This window comes from Anneissia japonica, unplaced genomic scaffold (genome assembly GCF_011630105.1).
Source record: "Anneissia japonica isolate Jap-2015-1 unplaced genomic scaffold, ASM1163010v1 scaffold1203_len951721_cov167, whole genome shotgun sequence".
Classification (NCBI taxonomy): Eukaryota; Metazoa; Echinodermata; class Crinoidea; order Comatulida; family Comatulidae; genus Anneissia; species Anneissia japonica.
Window position 1 is genome coordinate 787316 of NW_022722325.1, and position 18751 is coordinate 806066.

At 33.0% G+C, this 18751-nt stretch overlaps 1 protein-coding gene across 8 annotated transcripts in view; it reads right to left on the reverse strand.

Annotated features, from left to right (window-relative positions):
• Positions 1–2567: 2567 nt before the first annotated feature.
• LOC117111826 (stAR-related lipid transfer protein 3-like) overlaps positions 2568–18751 on the reverse strand; it is a 36159-nt gene continuing 19975 nt past the window's right edge. For 5 of the 8 annotated variants that reach the window (XM_033254810.1, XM_033254813.1, XM_033254816.1 and 2 more), the window contains exons 12-13: positions 16524–16715; positions 2568–4658 (exon numbers count right to left, since the gene is read on the reverse strand). In XM_033254810.1, the coding sequence (XP_033110701.1) occupies positions 16554–16715 (162 nt within the window). In that variant the 3' untranslated portion in view covers positions 2568–4658; positions 16524–16553. Of the gene's footprint in view, positions 4659–4811; positions 4855–16523; positions 16716–18751 lie in introns of all 8 variants that reach the window. The other 3 variants (XR_004445931.1, XR_004445932.1, XM_033254811.1) reach the window with 3 other exon arrangements.

Sequence of the window (18751 nt, forward strand, 5' to 3'; positions counted from 1 at the left end):
CCACACAACGTCTTTTATTGATGAGGCTCGCAATTCGTGGTACATGCCAATTCCTTTAATTTGGCCTAGTTAGTACATGATTCAAGCTTGCAAAAAAGCCAGCCAGGTGTTCTTTTACGTATAATATTGATCTTGTACTTAAAATCTTACAGACTGTTGAGTAAACAGGTACTGATGGTAATCCCTACGTCCATCACTCGGTTAATTTTCAAACATGAATGTCAAAAATTGTCTCCTCATTAAATTTAATGAGCATTCACGTAATAGGATGCAGATAGAATTCTTTCAAAAAACAGCATCTTTACGAGTGCGCGAGACGGAGAAGAAAAGTGTGAAAAAGCTTGGTGGGGGAGGGAGGGAAGCATGTAATCCAACAACGTTTGCCAGTTTATAAGTAATCACATATTATGTTTAATAAACTTTATCCAATACACATCACATAAGATAAAGAAAGTATTCTTGTTCCGGCAGGGATAAAATTGCATACATTTATTTTAATTGTCACATACATTCGAACAATTTTGACAGTATAAAATGGAATTAATCATTAATGTGTTACCAGTTAAATCATCCCCAATAAACAAGGATCTAACTCGATAGTTTATGATCGTGTCCTTTCTATGTTCTGTAACCTATTTATATCACAAAGCACCTTAATATAAAAAATAAATCCATCACCAATCTAAGGCACAGGTGAAGATTTTCATAACAGGCTACATTCACAATGTAAACAAATCATTAAAATAAAATATAAATTTAAAAAAATGGACCATTTTTGTATTGAAAAACTAGGCCTACAATAAATTATCCTGATCGTCATTATCATTATTCAATATATCGTTATACAACTACTGTAGGCCTACCGTGTCTGGAATATATACTGTACTTTAAATATTTAAGTTAACTGTGGATACTACAGTATGATAATAAACTGTAAATTAAAGACAAACAGCACTTTTTAGACTAACAAGTGTTATTAATGTAGGAGCTTTCAACCACACAGTAGTCTTCAGTTGGTGAATCAATTCATCACATTCACCTGATGAAGACACTGTGTGGTCGAAACTCGTGCAACAATAAAATTTGTTAGTCTGAAAAGTGTTGTTTGTCTTTAATCTACTGTGTATCATCTAGACTAACACACTTACACTTTCTACTTCATCATAATAAACTGTGTAGGCATATAATATATATGATATATTAACTTTAACAAGAACCAATGGATTGGGGGTTAACGACTTTCTTGAGTTGTTCTTGCATTCAAAAAGGACACGTTTTTAAATTAAATCAAGGAACATACACTTAGAAATAGGCCAACGATTTAGTACTTTTTTGTTATATTAGTTATTAATTGGTTGCACATTTATGTTATTTGTTGCAGTTACTTCGGAATGACATTGAAAGTAAAGTAAAAACAAATGTTAACAGTTGCTCTATACTTTAGGCATAAATAAAGAGTAATAGGGAGTTTTCGCAAGTTTACGAAAACGATAATGAATACGGTTACGTCATCAATGTTTTAGGCCACCCTTCCCGTACAGTTGCATATCTGTCACAATGAGGCGGTTCATGCGTTTTGCATGAATCTAGGATCTTATTCAGCTCCTGCAGCATATTCTCAAAAAAGTTTTAGGTTCGCATGACGATAATGATGACGTATACCTATTCGTTATCGTTTTCGTAAGGTTGCAAAATCTCCCTAACACCATGGAGAAAATAGAACAGACTCTATGCTAATACGATTTCGTAATTACAGACGACATTAATGTCACATGAGGTTAAGTAGGCTATGAGGAAAATTGTCTTGCGTGAAGTACATCGTGCTAAAATCCCACACATCACATTCTTCACACTATCTATAACGAGAGCACACAATATATCTCAGGTACATCTGGACATACTAATATTAAAGCTTGGTTTTCGTTAACATGCACACTTTTATCAGAATTAAAGGCAAAAGGCGGTTCTTCGATTCCCTCAATCCACTTGCAACAAAATTGAGGTCTATTAAGTCACAGACCCTATATCACGCCTTACGTAAATCACCTGATTGAAACAAACTTGGTACACTACATTTGATAACCAATACCAACATGATAATATAAAATCTACCATGTGTGCAACAGGCTATAAGTTAAGCAATCATTTTTTTCAGTAATGATAACTTCAGCAAATACAAAAATACATTTATATTTCGTGAAACGATTCATTAGAATTACAAAAATCACTATAAAACGTGGGAACATTCATAAACTTGTGCGTATTTGTATTAACACTAGTTTTGTGTATGTGAATATGTACTCGTTTGTCTTCATGTTTATAACGATAATGTGGGTGCATATGATGGAGTGATGATGCGGATGCATATGATAGAGTGATGATGTGGGTGCATATGATCCAGGATTTAAAAAAAAACCCCAAAAATTAAAGGGGGGTGGGGTCCTCCCCCGGGAAAATTTTGATTCATAGATTTGCCGGAAATGAGCTTTCCCAACTTCTGAGGAGTCTTTAAATGACCTTTAAGTTCTTCAAAATTCGAGGTTCCCCCTCTTGAAAAAAGGTCAGGTAATTTTATCTCATTCTTTAGGCCTATCATAGAGGAAAAAATCAAAGGTAGACGATATATTATTATATTCCAACAACACTGAGTAGTTTGATATGTAGTCTTTCTTCCATGGATCGATGAACCAATAAGCCTGAAAAACGCACTTTCGTATATAAATTATTACGACGGCGCACCAAAAACACTGTATAATTAAATTGAAAACTAGTTGGGCTAAGCCTAGTTTGTCTGATCTTCCAACCTATGTCTAGGTAGGTTAGCATGCTTTTTGTAAGCCAGGACCCAGTTGTATTCTTTTACATTTCTTCACAGAGGAGGGTTCATCCGAACCCCTTGAACCCCCCCCCCACCCCGGATCTGCCACTGATGATGGAGTGATGATGTGGATGCATATGATGGAGTAGTGATGTTAGTGCATATAATGGAGTCATGAGATGTGCAATTTAAATGTTCTTAACAGTGTGGAATAGGTTGATAACTTGATATAGTCTCCATTCACCATATTAAATATATTTAGAAAAAATTACAAAGTACTTTATTACTGAAGTTGCTTAAAATCATACTTTTTTTATTAAACCTAATTAAATTTAAGTATTATCCATCCTCTATAAATAGAACATTAGGGAGCTTTCGATTTGTGCGACGACTCGACGCTAGAACGGAATCACTCATGCGTGACCGTCCTACCTGACGTCCTGCTTTCTCTGCATACGTAGATTTAGCCAAATTGCGTTACGAAATCTACTCGACGAGGTTACCTTAACGTTCTCGCATGCGCAGATGACTTTTAGTGACGTCATTATGTTCTACGTCCTACCGTCGTTGTGCAATCGTGCAAACAGATTTAGCATATTTTTCTTCTTTGTGTCATGTGGAAACAAAGGCTGACATTTGCTTCCTCCACTTTCTTCTCTCTTACATTTCACATCTTGCTCTGACAAGTTTGCCCATCCAACAGATCTTCTTTAAGTGTTAAGTTCTGCCCTTTTTTTTCTTCGAGTGTCTATGTAAAAGCTACATTTATACTAGACACCATTACGACACAACAACGACACGATACAGATGCGCGCAGTGTTGAAGAATACAAACTATGCGATGATATGTCGTTGTCGTGTCGTTGTCGCATCGTTATCGTGTCTAATGTAAATCTAGCTTAACCGAAATAATTTGGTCACATGGCCAATCAATGCCCATCTAACCCAAAACATAAGCCGAGCTCACACTCACGACCATTTCACTGAAAGACGGAAGTCTTTCCATTGCTTCAATACTTCCAATCTAATTGTTATTACAGAATTATTGCAGAATCAGTGGTAAACACATTATCAACAATATATGTCTGTATCTATAATCTATACTGTAATTTTCAAATTGTATCCAAAAAATCAGTTCATACAATCATCTACAAAATTGAGGGGAAAATATAAAATTTTAGCAATATCAAAATCAGGTGATGATAATATTAATACGCTTAAAGAAAAAAGACCATCAATTCATAAACACAGCGAATGTTATTGTGGACAGAAATACTCATTTAACACGTTATATCCAATACCGGTAAACTAACATCGGAATGTAGGACACGGACTGCACAGGTCATATTGCTCCAACCAATAGAAAGCAAGCACTTCCAATTTTGTTTCGCATTTAGCCTCATCGTCTAAAAATATCTAAAGTATCATAAGAACCAGTATGCATGAAATTTCGTGCGTAATAGATATCCCTGAAACACGTGTAAGACATCACCATCACATAAACAGTTTATGGTATTAGGATTTGTAATACAAAATCATATTTTCAAAATTTGCATTTTTTCTAGGTTAATGTTTACATTCTGAGCTATCTCTACATTTTGTGATCATGTTTATCTTTGGAAAAATCACAATCATCATAATTTAAATATAGTTTGAAATATCACTGTTAACAATATTAGAAACCTTATACAAAAAGTGTATACATTTTTTCAGCATGATTCGCCTTGAGAATGAACGATTCTTGTATTCCTTTTGAGTTGAAGTTAAAAAAACACCACCCAATAAAGGAATCTAACTCCATGATGAAAACAACTGCGACTGATGGTTAATCAAATTTCACTCTGTAAATGATAAAAAAAGAAAAAACGTTCATTTTGCTATGATTCTTATTGTATATGGTCTATACATAATATATGAAATTTTAGTTATGGTATATTTTTGTTTTTGCAGGCCTCAGAAATAAATTAGGTTTATAAATTAATAAAGGAATCTACCTCCATGATAAAAACTGTGACTGATGGTTAATCAAATTTCACTCTGTAAATGATAAAAAGAAACCTCGAAAAAACCGTTGATTTTGCTATGATTCTTATTGTATATGGTCTATACATAATATATGTAATTTTTAGGTTATGGTATATTTTTGTTTTTACAGGCCTCAGAAATAAATTAGGTTTACCGGTATATATAAAAATAATACAAAGATTTGTTTCATCTAATTTTTTTAAACCATATTTATAGGGTAACCCTTCTAACCTATCCTAGAAGGGTGGCTGATATTCAGGGGCCCTCTTTAAATATATGAAATAATGTGATGCTTTTGTCAGCAAAGTCACTCTATGAGGCTTAGGAAGTGGAGTTTTTTTAGTCGTAAGAAAAAGTCCTACTGTCACAGGAATAGAACTCTATACATATATTATACATACATACTCCCGCATTTTTGCAACCCATTATACATAAACAACCCTTTGGAGCTTTTTCCATTAGCTCAAAACCCCTTTACATTCATTTAGCATGCCTGACTGGTGCGCCTAATCTTACATAAGGCGATAAATTATGGTGGCCGAGAAAAACATGTTAGGTTAAGGGTCACGCTTACTTTCCTCGCTTAATTGAATTTCAAGATGGTCTAAAACATAGCATAATTAAGGTTGCAATCCACTTTAATCTTAATCATGTGGTACTGAAGTTAAAAAAAAAAAAGAAGATGTGTAAAGATCGATAAATTTCATTTCTGTTTATTGCCACAAAATCTTGTCCAATGAATTATAATTCTCACAGATTACGGAAAATGCCAACTGATTGGTTCAGATACAACTTTCATATTTTCAATAATATAAAAAAAATGTTCTAACAGTGCACTATTGGCAAATCTACTTTATACAATATGTCAGTCCAATGCACATGCATACAGTAAAAGGGAACATAGTGGACAGAAATAGAACAATAAGAACAATAACTTTAAACATACATCATATTTATCATTTGTATATGCACACACTTAAAAAAAAAGAATTTACAACCATTAAATTAAGTATATTATTAAATAATATTTACCTTTAACCAGTAAAATAGCCTAGAACCTAACTGTATGACCAAACTGTCTCTAATCCAAAACTATGTTAATTTCTCGAAAAAGCAGTCAGGGGTAAAATATGGAGATTTGATGGCAAGGTTAAAAGTGCATATGTTCTAGGGATTAACTTTAGATTTGTAAAACATTTCTTGGCTGCAGCAGTAATATTTTGCATTGCAAGCATAAGCTTGAATTATATATATCAGGAAGAATGAACCTAACTGGCATACAAAGTTGGGAATAAGCTTTGTTTCATAAAGCGGAAATATTTTAATGACAGCAAAAGAAAATAAAATCTCAAAATTTTAACCTAAGTTTCATAGAATGATGTCCTATAGTTCAACCACAAAAAAACAAAACTAAAAGACTAAAAATAATTTAGTAAATTAGAGTTACCATACTATAAGGAAGTGTGTCTGGATCAGTAAAAAATTTAGACCAAACAAATAATGAACCTAAAAAAAGTTCCACAATTTCATATTTCTGAATGAACTCTGAATTCATTAATTACAGTTATGGGATCTGAAGCTATCTGCTCAAGATTAAATCTCCCGACAGTCAGACTTAACTTCATCAATGAAGCAAATTAATTGTGGACGGAGGCATCAGCGTGTACCACAGCGGCAGAAGATGTTGAAGTGAGCCTGATCCCGGCTCTTCATAACTACCGTCATCCCGAAGAGCCAGGGGGATCCCGTAATTGATTGGCGATCAATTACCGCATGTCAGGTTGCTCAATGAAGATGCGTATACCTACGGATAATGATACTCGTAGGAGGACGGATCACTCTCCAAGGTTGACGTGAAGCACTCCAATATTCGCAAAACCTCAAATCATTTTGAATGTAATCCAGAGCATAATTTCACTTTTTAATTGCTTTAAAATATTGATAAGTTTAAAGAAATGTGATATACACAGAAAGTATAAAGGCATGGCCTTCGGGATCTGTCAGAAAATAAGTAAATATTAAAGTGAATAAATATAAAATAAATAAGTGAATAAAAAAAAAGTAAATATAACAGTATAAATTAAATATAAAAACAAATAAGCAAATTAGAAAATAAATAATAAACTTAATTGAAATTTGGAAAAAAGAAGAAATTAATCTAATTTGATAAGATAATTAAAAACCAAAGGATCGATATTTCAAAAAGGTACTGAATAATTTAAATTAGAAATTCATTGAACCGTATAATTAAAAACTACAAAGACATGAAGGGATTTTTTAAATTCCCAATACCCTATTTTCCAAAATGTATGTATAAATAACATATTGCTCAATAGTCTTATACATTATTACAAGATCTGAAATTGAGGTATTGGTGATGTTGCATGGACCTGTAAATGCAGTAAGTTGAGTTGATAGGTTGTATAATATTCATTGCATACGGTTTGAATCTTGCTGTCCAAGGAATACTGGGGGCTTTGCATATCAATTATTATCAGCCAGTATTTTGCAAATTCATGAAAATGGCTTTACGACCAAGCATGGCTAAACCACAGCATTGTTTTGGACAGATATGAAAATAACTATGTATAATATGCTATAATGTCTCCAAATCTCATAGCAAATTGAATACAAATAAATATTAATCATTGTATTATTCTATAATGATGACAAAATTATTTTGAGACGTGCAGAATCAAAAATTAAATAATCATACACATTCTTATTTTGTTTAATAGGTTTCTATAATAATAATTATAAATTTAAATTTATTAATTATTTTCTAAAATTGTATTCAAATTCAGCTCACAACATAGAACAAACAATAGTAAAAAGCCATGTAGAGGAAATCAGGTGAAAGTACACCTATACTAGTTCATCCAATGTAATAGATGTTCCTATTTCTAGAGGAAGGATAAGAGTCTCCCAGAATCAAGTAAACCAGAATCAAGCAATAAACCCAACAGATTTCTTCGGTGTGAAATAAACCAAGAATAACCCAGAAGTCAGAAAAAGAAATGGAGTCCTTCTCATGGTGAATTGGGCAGACAATCCCCATTTTTTTCTACAGTGTATACTACATTTGACCATATTGCACCGATGGATTAAATGTCTCATCCAAAAGAGGGTACACTATCGAAACTTGCATTTATGCCTTCCAGCTGAAACACAAAGGAGAGCAGAGGAGAGAGTTGAACCAGGGCCCAAGGTTGTGTAAAGATCTTCAGTTCAACACAAACACAGTACTCTAGCTACCAGCAGTTTGCCAACTGCTCTCTCTATAATAACGATCATCAACCTATTTTATTTTATAAATATAAATTCACAAAAGTTAACAACAGCTGTCCAATCAATCAATCAATCAATACATTTTTAATTAATTGGTTTACATTGTTTCTTGTTTAGTATTTGCTTTCTTATTCATAAGCGGTTACTTAGTAGCCAGTGTGGGGAAAATTGTACGTCTTATTTGTTATGTTACCTTGAAATAGCTGGTACTGTAATTATAGCAAATGTTGATACTATTCACAGAAATATTATCTAATTAAATAAAGATATATAAATTTAACTGATACAATATACCAAATGTTTTTCGGATGACAAGTTGATGTACTACGTTAATATAACGCAATAAATTAATGACGTAATATACCACATCCTAAATTAAAAAACAGAAGCTAACATTAAAACAAAAAGAGAAGAGAAGACTGCAGGTAAAATATGGATGCACATGAGTCTGAGTGATACCAGAAACAAGCACAATAAAGGCATTATATTATAAACAAGGCAATGAAGGCAGATAAAGTATCTAGTCGTAACGCATTAAGCGTGTCTTCATGTTGATGTATCCTCCACTGTGGGTCACGCACAACAGCTTTGGTGAACTTGACCTTATATGCAATCTAGGGCATTGGGATTTCTGCATATTAAAACACAATGGCATCATCATTTTTTTTATATCTCCAACTACCTTTGATGTATTGTTGTTCCCATGTAGTACTTAACAGACGCCAACATTAGAGTTAGTCAAAAAGATAGAGAGATCTCACAAACAGGTCGAGATTTGATGTCTATAATACCATAAAAGATAAGTTTGACACAAGGCTAATCTGCTTTCATTCTAAGGAAAGAGGGCGAAAAATCCCAGTGTCTCAAAACAGACAGCGGCATGTATTGAAGTTTCATTAATATTTACATAATGTAAAACCTTGAATAGAAGGCCCATGGGCGTAATCTCGAGAAGAAGCCATCTTGAAAAGAAGCGCCCCTCTTCATTTTGGAAAAGTTTTGTCGTCTCGAAAAGAAGCCCATGGGCTTATAATCAAGATAATATGGGCTTCTTTCAAGATAGTTCTTACATTCATACTGACACTATCTTTGATTTGATAGCATATCAGTATCAATATTATTTTGTTAGAATTGAATTTAAACAGAATTTTGAATTTCATAGTTGAAAAATGTATAGTAGTAAGTACAAAAATTACAACATTCAGTTTGAAAAGAAGCCCTCCTCTTTAGTTAGCAAAAGTAATCTTGAAAAGAAGCCCATCTTGAAAAGAGGACCATTTCGAAAAGATGCCCACCCAAGGGTCCTAAAAAAAAAGATATTCGAGGATTTGTGGTATATGACATGAAGACTCATGTTCTTTTTTGACAATCCTAAAATTATTCACTTGGTTGTTTCCAAAAAAAGATTTCAGGGGGTTTCTTTATATCTTCTACCTGAATAATTTAATTGTGTTTGATAATTACTCTGTCACTGGTAGAAGGGAAATAGTACATGATACCATCAGATCATATGAAAGGAAGTATATTAGGTATGAAAATAGGTTTACATGAATAGACCTTTTGATAGGGGCTTTTGATATTAGTTGAATTCAAGGGTAGCTAAAGGTGTTGTCTATTCTCCTTGAAAAATATCTTTTGCTGATCCTGGATAACAATTGGTGATATTATAAACCTCGGCAAAAGTCTTTGATGATGCAGTTGCCCCTCCTACACTCGGCCAGCACAACAACATCATACAACCGACTCCAGCAACGCCAGTATTGTAACTAGACGCATGTCGGCAACATCACACATGGGTTTATCTACGATACTCATTAAAAGTAAATCCAGCTCATTAATACCCTTTTCCAAAATTGATTGTGAAATGTAACATCAATTGACTTATCACCTACAAAAAATTCTGACCTCGACCTCTGATGTCGGTATTTTGTTATCAAAGTAGTTTCAATTCAACTTTGGTTCAGCTCATGCCATGGACGATTAACGGTGGACAACAGACCCTTAAAAACCGCAGGTCACTGCGTATACAAAAGTATGCATGACTCAAATCAACTTTTTGACAAAATCTTGTTTGCATAATTGGAAAACGTTTGATACAGATTTCAGGATTACAATATTTTTTATTATTGAATTCATGTCGTGACTACATTTGAAAACGACAAATACTTGTGACGCATTTTCCAAAAAGGGACGTGATCGACATTGTATCCTTTCAATAACCAAGCTACCATCGGGGAAAAAAGACATCGAATTTTTGAAGATGGTTTATCATTGAAGTCACGACTTGAAACGATCTCGTTCAATTTCATGATGCGTCATCTTAACGTCTGCCTACGGTAAGCAGTAAACTATCGCGTAAGTGGACCGTTCGATTTGCATGGATCAGCAACCCGCACGCAACTTTTCTATCCCCTCTTATTCCTCACCGAAGCTAGAACAATGGTCACGGCTACAGACCACATAAACCGCACGTAAAAATGTTGTAAACCAAGTTGGCGATTAGCCGTGGCCAAAAAATGTGGGCTGGGTGAATTGCCAATGATCTATTATCTCAGATTTTCCTGGTATTTGAGACATGACTTTTGCAACAGTTACTATACAACTAAATCATACTAGATTAATTAGATAATTTATGAGCTAAACTTGCATCGATTAACTTTGGCCAACAAAGACAATTCTGGATACTTTTGGTAAAATGTTTAAGTATATTTCAAACAGTATTTTCAGTTTGATCATGAACTATTGCATGTACATGTTTATAGGCCAAAGTAGGAGATTGTCATGCAAACTAAGATAAAACTATAAAAGCCATGTGCTTAGAACAACAAAGGGTTTCTAAAGTCACATATTTATGAGCTAAAGGAACAGAACAAAACCAAACAATTTAAGAAAATAAATCAGAAGGGGAAATAATTTCAGTAAACAATATAACTAATATAACAATATAACTAGACTTTACATTCTAAAGTATATCAAATTCAAAGAAAAAGCAGTAATAATTATATAAAAAATGTAGTTGAAAATAGATAATCTATTAAACCATTTCAGTATAAGAACTTAGTTATCCATAAGGCAATTATGAAGTATAACTTTGAGATAGAACTGAATTAAAGAGTTTTTCCAAAGTTTTGCTAAAGGTTGATAAAAAGTGGATGTAAACAGATGAAAACCATTAACAAAATAGCCAAGAAAATAATCTAAAGGTAATTTCATATCAAACAAAGAAAAACTGAAAGTAAAGCAAATAAAAACCAACAGTCAACAACAAGCATTCCACTTGATAACAGCAGAAAGCCAAAAACCACAGTAAACAAATGAACAAATGTATCTAAATAATTTACACTAGATATTAATAACTAATGCCACATTGAAATGAATAATAAAGATATTTAAATAACGTATTTGATATCAACACAATGAGATATCAATTAAATATGATATTTATCAATTTGTGAAGAACCTTGAGTGAGTAAATAGGTCGGCTGAGCAGTAGGTTCATGTTTGGATGAGCAGGGAGAAATAGGTTTAGCTAATGTCCATGGAATGAGAGATACAAACTTTTTTTATCACACCGCCTTGACATGTTAAACTCTTATCAGTTGTATGTGGGTACGTGGCTTAGCCAATTCAAGATTGCCTTCATTAATTTGAAAACAATTTGCTAACTACCAATCACAGAGCAGACACCAGACTTAAGATATCATACGTTTACAATATAATAAGAAGAAATTAGCAACCGACACGGTTGGCACCGTAACGATTTCCGAAATATTATACTTCGTAAGACTTTCGGGATATTCCACCTTTCCACAAAAACTTTCCCAGGTGTAAGTTGAGCGCAATTTTCAATATTTTTTTTTTATTTTGATGATCATGAACGTGCATGCATTCCCCATTATATATACTTGTGAGGAAAAGTTGGCAATTAGCTTCAACAAGATTAAGAAATTTACTGGTGATTTATGGTCGCTGTAAGGGTGAAAAGGTGATGTCAAGGAGACATCAGAACAAGGTTATATCTTGAACTCTCATTCCATAATGTGCAATTTTTTTCACTTTCTCCCGATTACTGTACTATTTTCATCAACAATCTTCATCCTTTTTGTACTCTTCCACATCATTATCATTTTCATCATCATCATCACCAACATCAACATTATTTTGTTACTACTTTACTCCTTCCCATCATCACCACCACCATAGTATTCTATGTAACAATTTCATAACATCAACATCACTTTAATTTCCCTCATTATCACCGAAATCATCAATTACAACCAACAATTATCGCCATGTTGCTACTCTTCTACATCATCATATCCATCACCATTCACCTCACTAGGAACTACCTTACTCTCTTACCTGTCACTATCATCACAAACATTGCTGTAGAATTTATTTTAGCACTAACCACTATCAACTAAATTGTCACCATTGCTATCAACATTTTCATCATTCTTATTAAAATAACTGTTAACATCCTACTCAATTAGGACTCATGCACACCACTAGACGCATAGTATTTATACTTCTTGTAGAAGATAATACGTGAATAAACCCTTTTAACCACTACATTCCAAATTTGGCAACGGTTTTATGTAATACTGCCGCAGAACATTTTCAGAAGCGACCAAACTAAAATAGTTTGTTGAGGAAATGCACCCCTTGCCTGTATCACTTTAAAAATATCTGCAACTAATCCTATTTTCTACAGTAGCACTGAACAGAGTATTATCCCTTGTCGTCGTTGCGATCCTACTTATCATCAACTAATGGGCACTATTATTCTTTTCTGTGGCCCTGAACTGATGGCAGAAAGAAGTGCAATTTGAATGCTAAGCATCAGGCAATCTTCACAAGTTGCAGTGAAGATGTACAAAAGGGTGCTTGACTGCAATAAGGGCATAATGCTTGTGCCTTCAAAGGTCGGAGTACATGCTGACCTCCGTAACCCCTTGCACTGGAGTGCTTAACATTTAGAATTGAAGAAACACATTTCCTCTATTAACAGATGTAAATGCCTTGAAAGTCAGTTGCACACGGAATACAACTATTACGTTTATAAGTATAACATAACCATCAGGCTGTATAAACTGACTATTAACTTAGAATCTCCATAAAATAAAATATATAAAAATATTTTTTTATTTTAAAAATATTTAAATATATTAGCAAATTTTATTGGAACTAATTTGCAAGTTTACAACAAAAAGATTAATAGACTTTGAGAACTTAAAATGTAATAATTAATTTACAGATTTTGCATGTTTAAATTTAAATTTAAAATTTGTAATATAACCTTTAAAGAAACAATAATCGCTATAAATAAACTTCAACAACCAATAATACAAAAAAAAAATGTTTAACTAGAGAAAATTAATGTTGGCATTAATATGTTATTTGTGACTGTAATTAAGTAATATATTTTTATGACGATGTATAATACAAGATCTTTATGGAAAAGCAGTGATAATCTCTGAAAGAAAATAAAATAATTAGATAAATAATCTATATAAAAAAAGTTTCCTGTGTTGATGATAGAATGTCAACAAAATATAAAATCATACATTTGTTAGTACCTAATAGGAAAAACTGAATAGTCACATGTCTGAATAATCTAGGTCGGGGGAAAAAGGTCTGGACTTCATGGGGCAAAGATTTCAGTAAACACCGACACGGTGCTATAGTAACTACGCCGGCACCATAAATCAAAGCGTCCGATCTGACTGAGAAAAAAATCATGGTAACGGTAAATGTTCTAGCCTGCTTGCGCTTCTTTTTCATTGCGCCTTCCATCAATTCCTGCCCAATGTCTCATTAGCAAATGTTGCTAATAAGTTTAAGCTCCGTGACTCAAGAAGAATATTCATGGTGAGTAGAGGTCAAATTATACATGAGCAAATAGAAGGAACATGACATACGCATACATATATTTAATTCTATTACAACAACCAAGGATGCATTCACACAACAGGTGCAATGTTTAGTTCTAAAATTAAACAATGAAAATGAAGAGATCAACAATATATAAGATCAATATGAGATCAACATGTGATCAATGTATGAACTGATATTAGATCACTGTAAGATCAACATAAGTTTAATATGAGATCAAACATGTGATCAATACACAAACTAATATGAGATCACTGTAGGATCAACATAAGATAAATATACATCACATGTTGATCTCATGTTGATTAGTATTGATCACATGTTGATCTCATATTGGAAATGAATATGAGATCAACAAGGGATAAATATGAGATTAAACATGTGATCAATAGATGAACTAATATGACATCACTGTAAGATCAACACAAGATCAATATGAATCACATGTTGATCTCATGTTGATTTGTTTTTACCACTTATTGATCTCATATGGATAAACATGTGATCAATACAAAATCAACTTTAGAATAATATGAGATCAGCATGATAACGATAGATTAATATTGGATCAATTTGAAAAAATAATAACTTAACATAATAATAAAAAAACAATAATAATAATTATCAATATCAATACTGAAAATAATAAAACAATAACAAAGCTATACTGTATAATTGTAACATTAATAACAACAGTAACAGTAATGATAAATATTAATAATAATAATAATAATAATAATAATAACAATAATAATAATAATATCTTCATTTTGCAGTACTATGGCAAGCTTGTATCAACAAGGCTATTATTGTTTAAGAACTTGGAATACATTGAGTATTTTGTTGTAAACAAAAAATATTACAAATACAAGTATATTATATAACTTCAGAAAATTTCAATTTAATTCATTTTGTTTAAATGATAATTATTAATATTATTTTACTTATATTATTATGTCTATCTTATTTACATATTTTCATTTCTTAAAGAACAAATACAGCAAACATGAATATTCTCATCCTTACCCCCTCCCCTACCTAGTTTATAGCTCAGCTATGAACAGACATAAAGGAACTAGTTGATAGCTCAGTGAACGGACATCAAGAGGAAATTTTATTAATATTAATTGCAATACCACATTAAAAAATTTGTTGAAAAGATTTATCTGGTGTTTTCCTTCATGTAAAGCATGACCCAATACAGAGTTAATGGTTTATGAACAAATCTTGAGGTAACCCAGGAGCATCCTTTTACGATAGACCAAGTAGGCTTGGGTCACGCACTTTTAATACGCAACAAATTTGTCCAGCTTAAACCGTTCAAGGCTTGTAGTGGTTAGACTAGCGAATGTTCCGCCTAACCTTGTCCCTTTTCAGAGGTCGTAGATCAAAGTGACCGTATGATCAATGACAGTGTCTATGCAGACTCGTTTACAACGTTCTGAATTACCGGTAAAGAACCTGCTCGGTTTATTAGGAGATATTCAAATACTGTGACAATTATTCTCAAATTTAAAAATTCATCATACAGTTTGAATATTATCAGGCCATACACACACACACACACACACATATATTAAACAATTTTACATTCATAAAACACTCTGTGCATGTTCTGTCTCTTATACACATCTAGATGTGTAAACGAGGGATGGTCAACATATGGGTAATAGCAGCCAGAGAAAATGAACTATAAAGGATGAGTATCACAGTCTTATAGCAATTCTTTTGAACAGTTAGACTAATAATTTTACCCTAGATGTGTGGTCCACAGGAACTAACTACAAATAATTTTTTCTCTGTAGTTATATACTACCACATATCATGGAAGTAATTTAGTTTCAGCATAGTTTGGAAAAACCAATGTTCAAACCGAAAGTAAGGAGACATACTAATTAGCCAATTAGCCAACATACCCAAAAAAATTTGCAGAAATTGTTGTGACTAACAAATGATTATAGAATTCTTGTGCTTTTAAACTAGCATGCTAGTTAGTGGGAAAATATGTCACTCTGTTTCCTCCAACAATAGAAGACGCTGTATAGGCCTAAGTAAGCCATACAGGTCGTAAGCACCAGTGTTCTTGTAATATTATAACAGTCTGAAATAAATTTGGAAATCAATCTCCATTCACCTTGTAATGAGACATTATTTCACTATATATGAGGGCCCCAATATATCGGCTGACCTATTAGGATAAATGGAAACACACGCTGAACTGACAGTTGTCTGCTGACGCGATTCCATGGAGAACGGAACGAGACAAGGCGTGCACAGCGCTTAATTTTTTTTTTTAATGACAATTTGCTCAGTATGCACGATGCAGTGTGTGCTTACCTTTAGCCTCATGCAAAACTTACTTCGTGTGCAGCATCATGTGTATTTGTTTGTCTTGTCAAAAGGTTTGTCACTTAATTTTAAAAAAATGTTTCTTTGTTATTGGTGATCATTGTGAAAAAATAAATTAAAGGAAATCAAACAAAAAAAATTTATTTGACCTGATTTGCTTACTGAGGGCCAAATGAAGCTCATACTGAAATCGGTTCTTCATCATAGCTTGTGTTTGAGTTGGCGTGGCCATTTGGAATGCTACTCTGCTTCAGCGATTTGATGTGTTCTCGAAGTCCAAAAAAGATGTTCATGACCACAACACTGAGGGCAGTGTCCAGGACAGTTTGAGGTGTCCAGACCTATAGGGGTGAAAAAAAAGAAGAAAATCTTGGTACTAAAAAAAATAAATTGTCGTTGAATGACTATAAACCTGCAGATAAAATGTGTTAATTACATTTTTTTGTCACTGACTAAATGATTTTCAGTAATTTCTACACAATTATTAATAATAGTATAATAAGTAATTAATAAAAATAGAATAACTTTAAAAAAAATTAATTTAAGGAATTAAGATTTAAGAAGTGAATTAGCATTGATATCTAGCTATATGGTATAGAATGCGAGATATTCTTTTGAAAAGGAGATTTTTTCTCTTCATTTATACATTTACACAGAGGTAAACAATTTTACATTCATAAAACACTCTGTGCATGTTTTGGTTCATTTAAAATGCATCTTCGGTTGGTTGTTAACATTCTTATGCACCATTTTGTTAAAAAATTAATGAAAGAAGAATTAGGAAATATTCCAATTGATAGAAAATAAGATAAAAAATATTAAATAAATTTTCAAGATAAATTTTCTGAATCAGTTTTGATCTATTTTTTAATTTAACATATATTTCATTTTAATATTATGTAGTATATGAGTCTGGAGTGGTCCTGGTTGTTTCCAAATTTGTTAACAATCCTGTAGAATATTTTGAATATATAAAATATAAACAAAAGTTGTTGTATTACTAGCTACATACAGCTGTCAGGGAGGAAAGATATTGGGGTGATAAAAGTACGGCAAAAACACTACAAGGATTTCTCACGGATGCCTAGCTTTCACAGTTAAAATGTTATCTGGCACCACATTAGTATTTTACTGTTCTCTTACTGCGCAGTGTAAACGACATGGCCTACATTTGCTTACGTACTTAATTGGGTTCAGCATTAATCGTGACACATGCAAGAGCGTACCCGCTCCATAACAGTCCTACTTTGCTCAACGGATTACCGACCTCTTACAACCAAGGGTTACTCTATATTTTTGCATATACTGTAAGCCAATCAATGGGAAATATAATCTCATCATGTTCTTTGTTGTGTTGAGTATTTATTTTTTTTTTTAATCGGTCCGGTCTAAAAGAGCGGTTCATTATTATATCAGCTCCTGTTAGGCTCATATTGTTATTTGATAGAGGGATCACACTTGAGGGGTATTCTCTAGGCTGTGTGGGCGTGCAGGAAGCAACATACAGGATATCTAGTTTGTTGAATTCAGGTATCTAGAAGTGTGAATAAAGAGGGTAGGATTAAGGTCTTATGGTGTAACATTACCAACCATCTCAGGATCCTTAACGCTGACCCAGAAAACATAAATGTTTTGCAGAGGTCACACGAGCTGAGTAAATGGACTATTAAGTTTTGGATCTTGTCTGCGGACAGGTGCTAAGCAAGAAGAACACGTCTTGATTAATTCTAACACATGCTGGCTATTTCAGCATTTTGAAAACGTAAAAGACCTCCACTAAAACATTGATAATCAATTTCAGGGCGAGACTTCTTTACATGAGTTGTTCAATAAACGATTCCAATTAAACACCGGATCAACAAGGCAGAGGCATACAATAGAAAGGGATATAAAGGACTTAACAGAAAAGCTGAAAAACCATTCCAGATAAGCCAAACTTAAATGCTACAATGAACATGCATTTAGGCCTACCACAAGTTTGAAGTTCATGTAACTGGATATACTATAAATAACTTCAACTACATTTCAAATTGTTAATTATAGCTTTCATGGCATATATAGTTTTAAGCAGCTATCTTCCTCTCCTTCCTAATCCCATTGTTTCATGCAGTTTTTCCCCTCCTAACCAACTATACTATGTTATCTTTAATGGCAAATTATCCAAAAACAATTTTATAAAACTTCCAAACAGAGGGAGGTTTTAAATGTTGTTCAGTTCCTGTAACAGCCCATTAGATTTTCCAACTTTTTACATGAATGCGGTGTAAATAACTATGCCCCGACCTGTTTTAGGTCATCTATAGATACATCTCTAAAAGCACACACCAATGATTGAACATGCTTTAACGTGTGCAATCGCCAAATTTTATCTCCATAC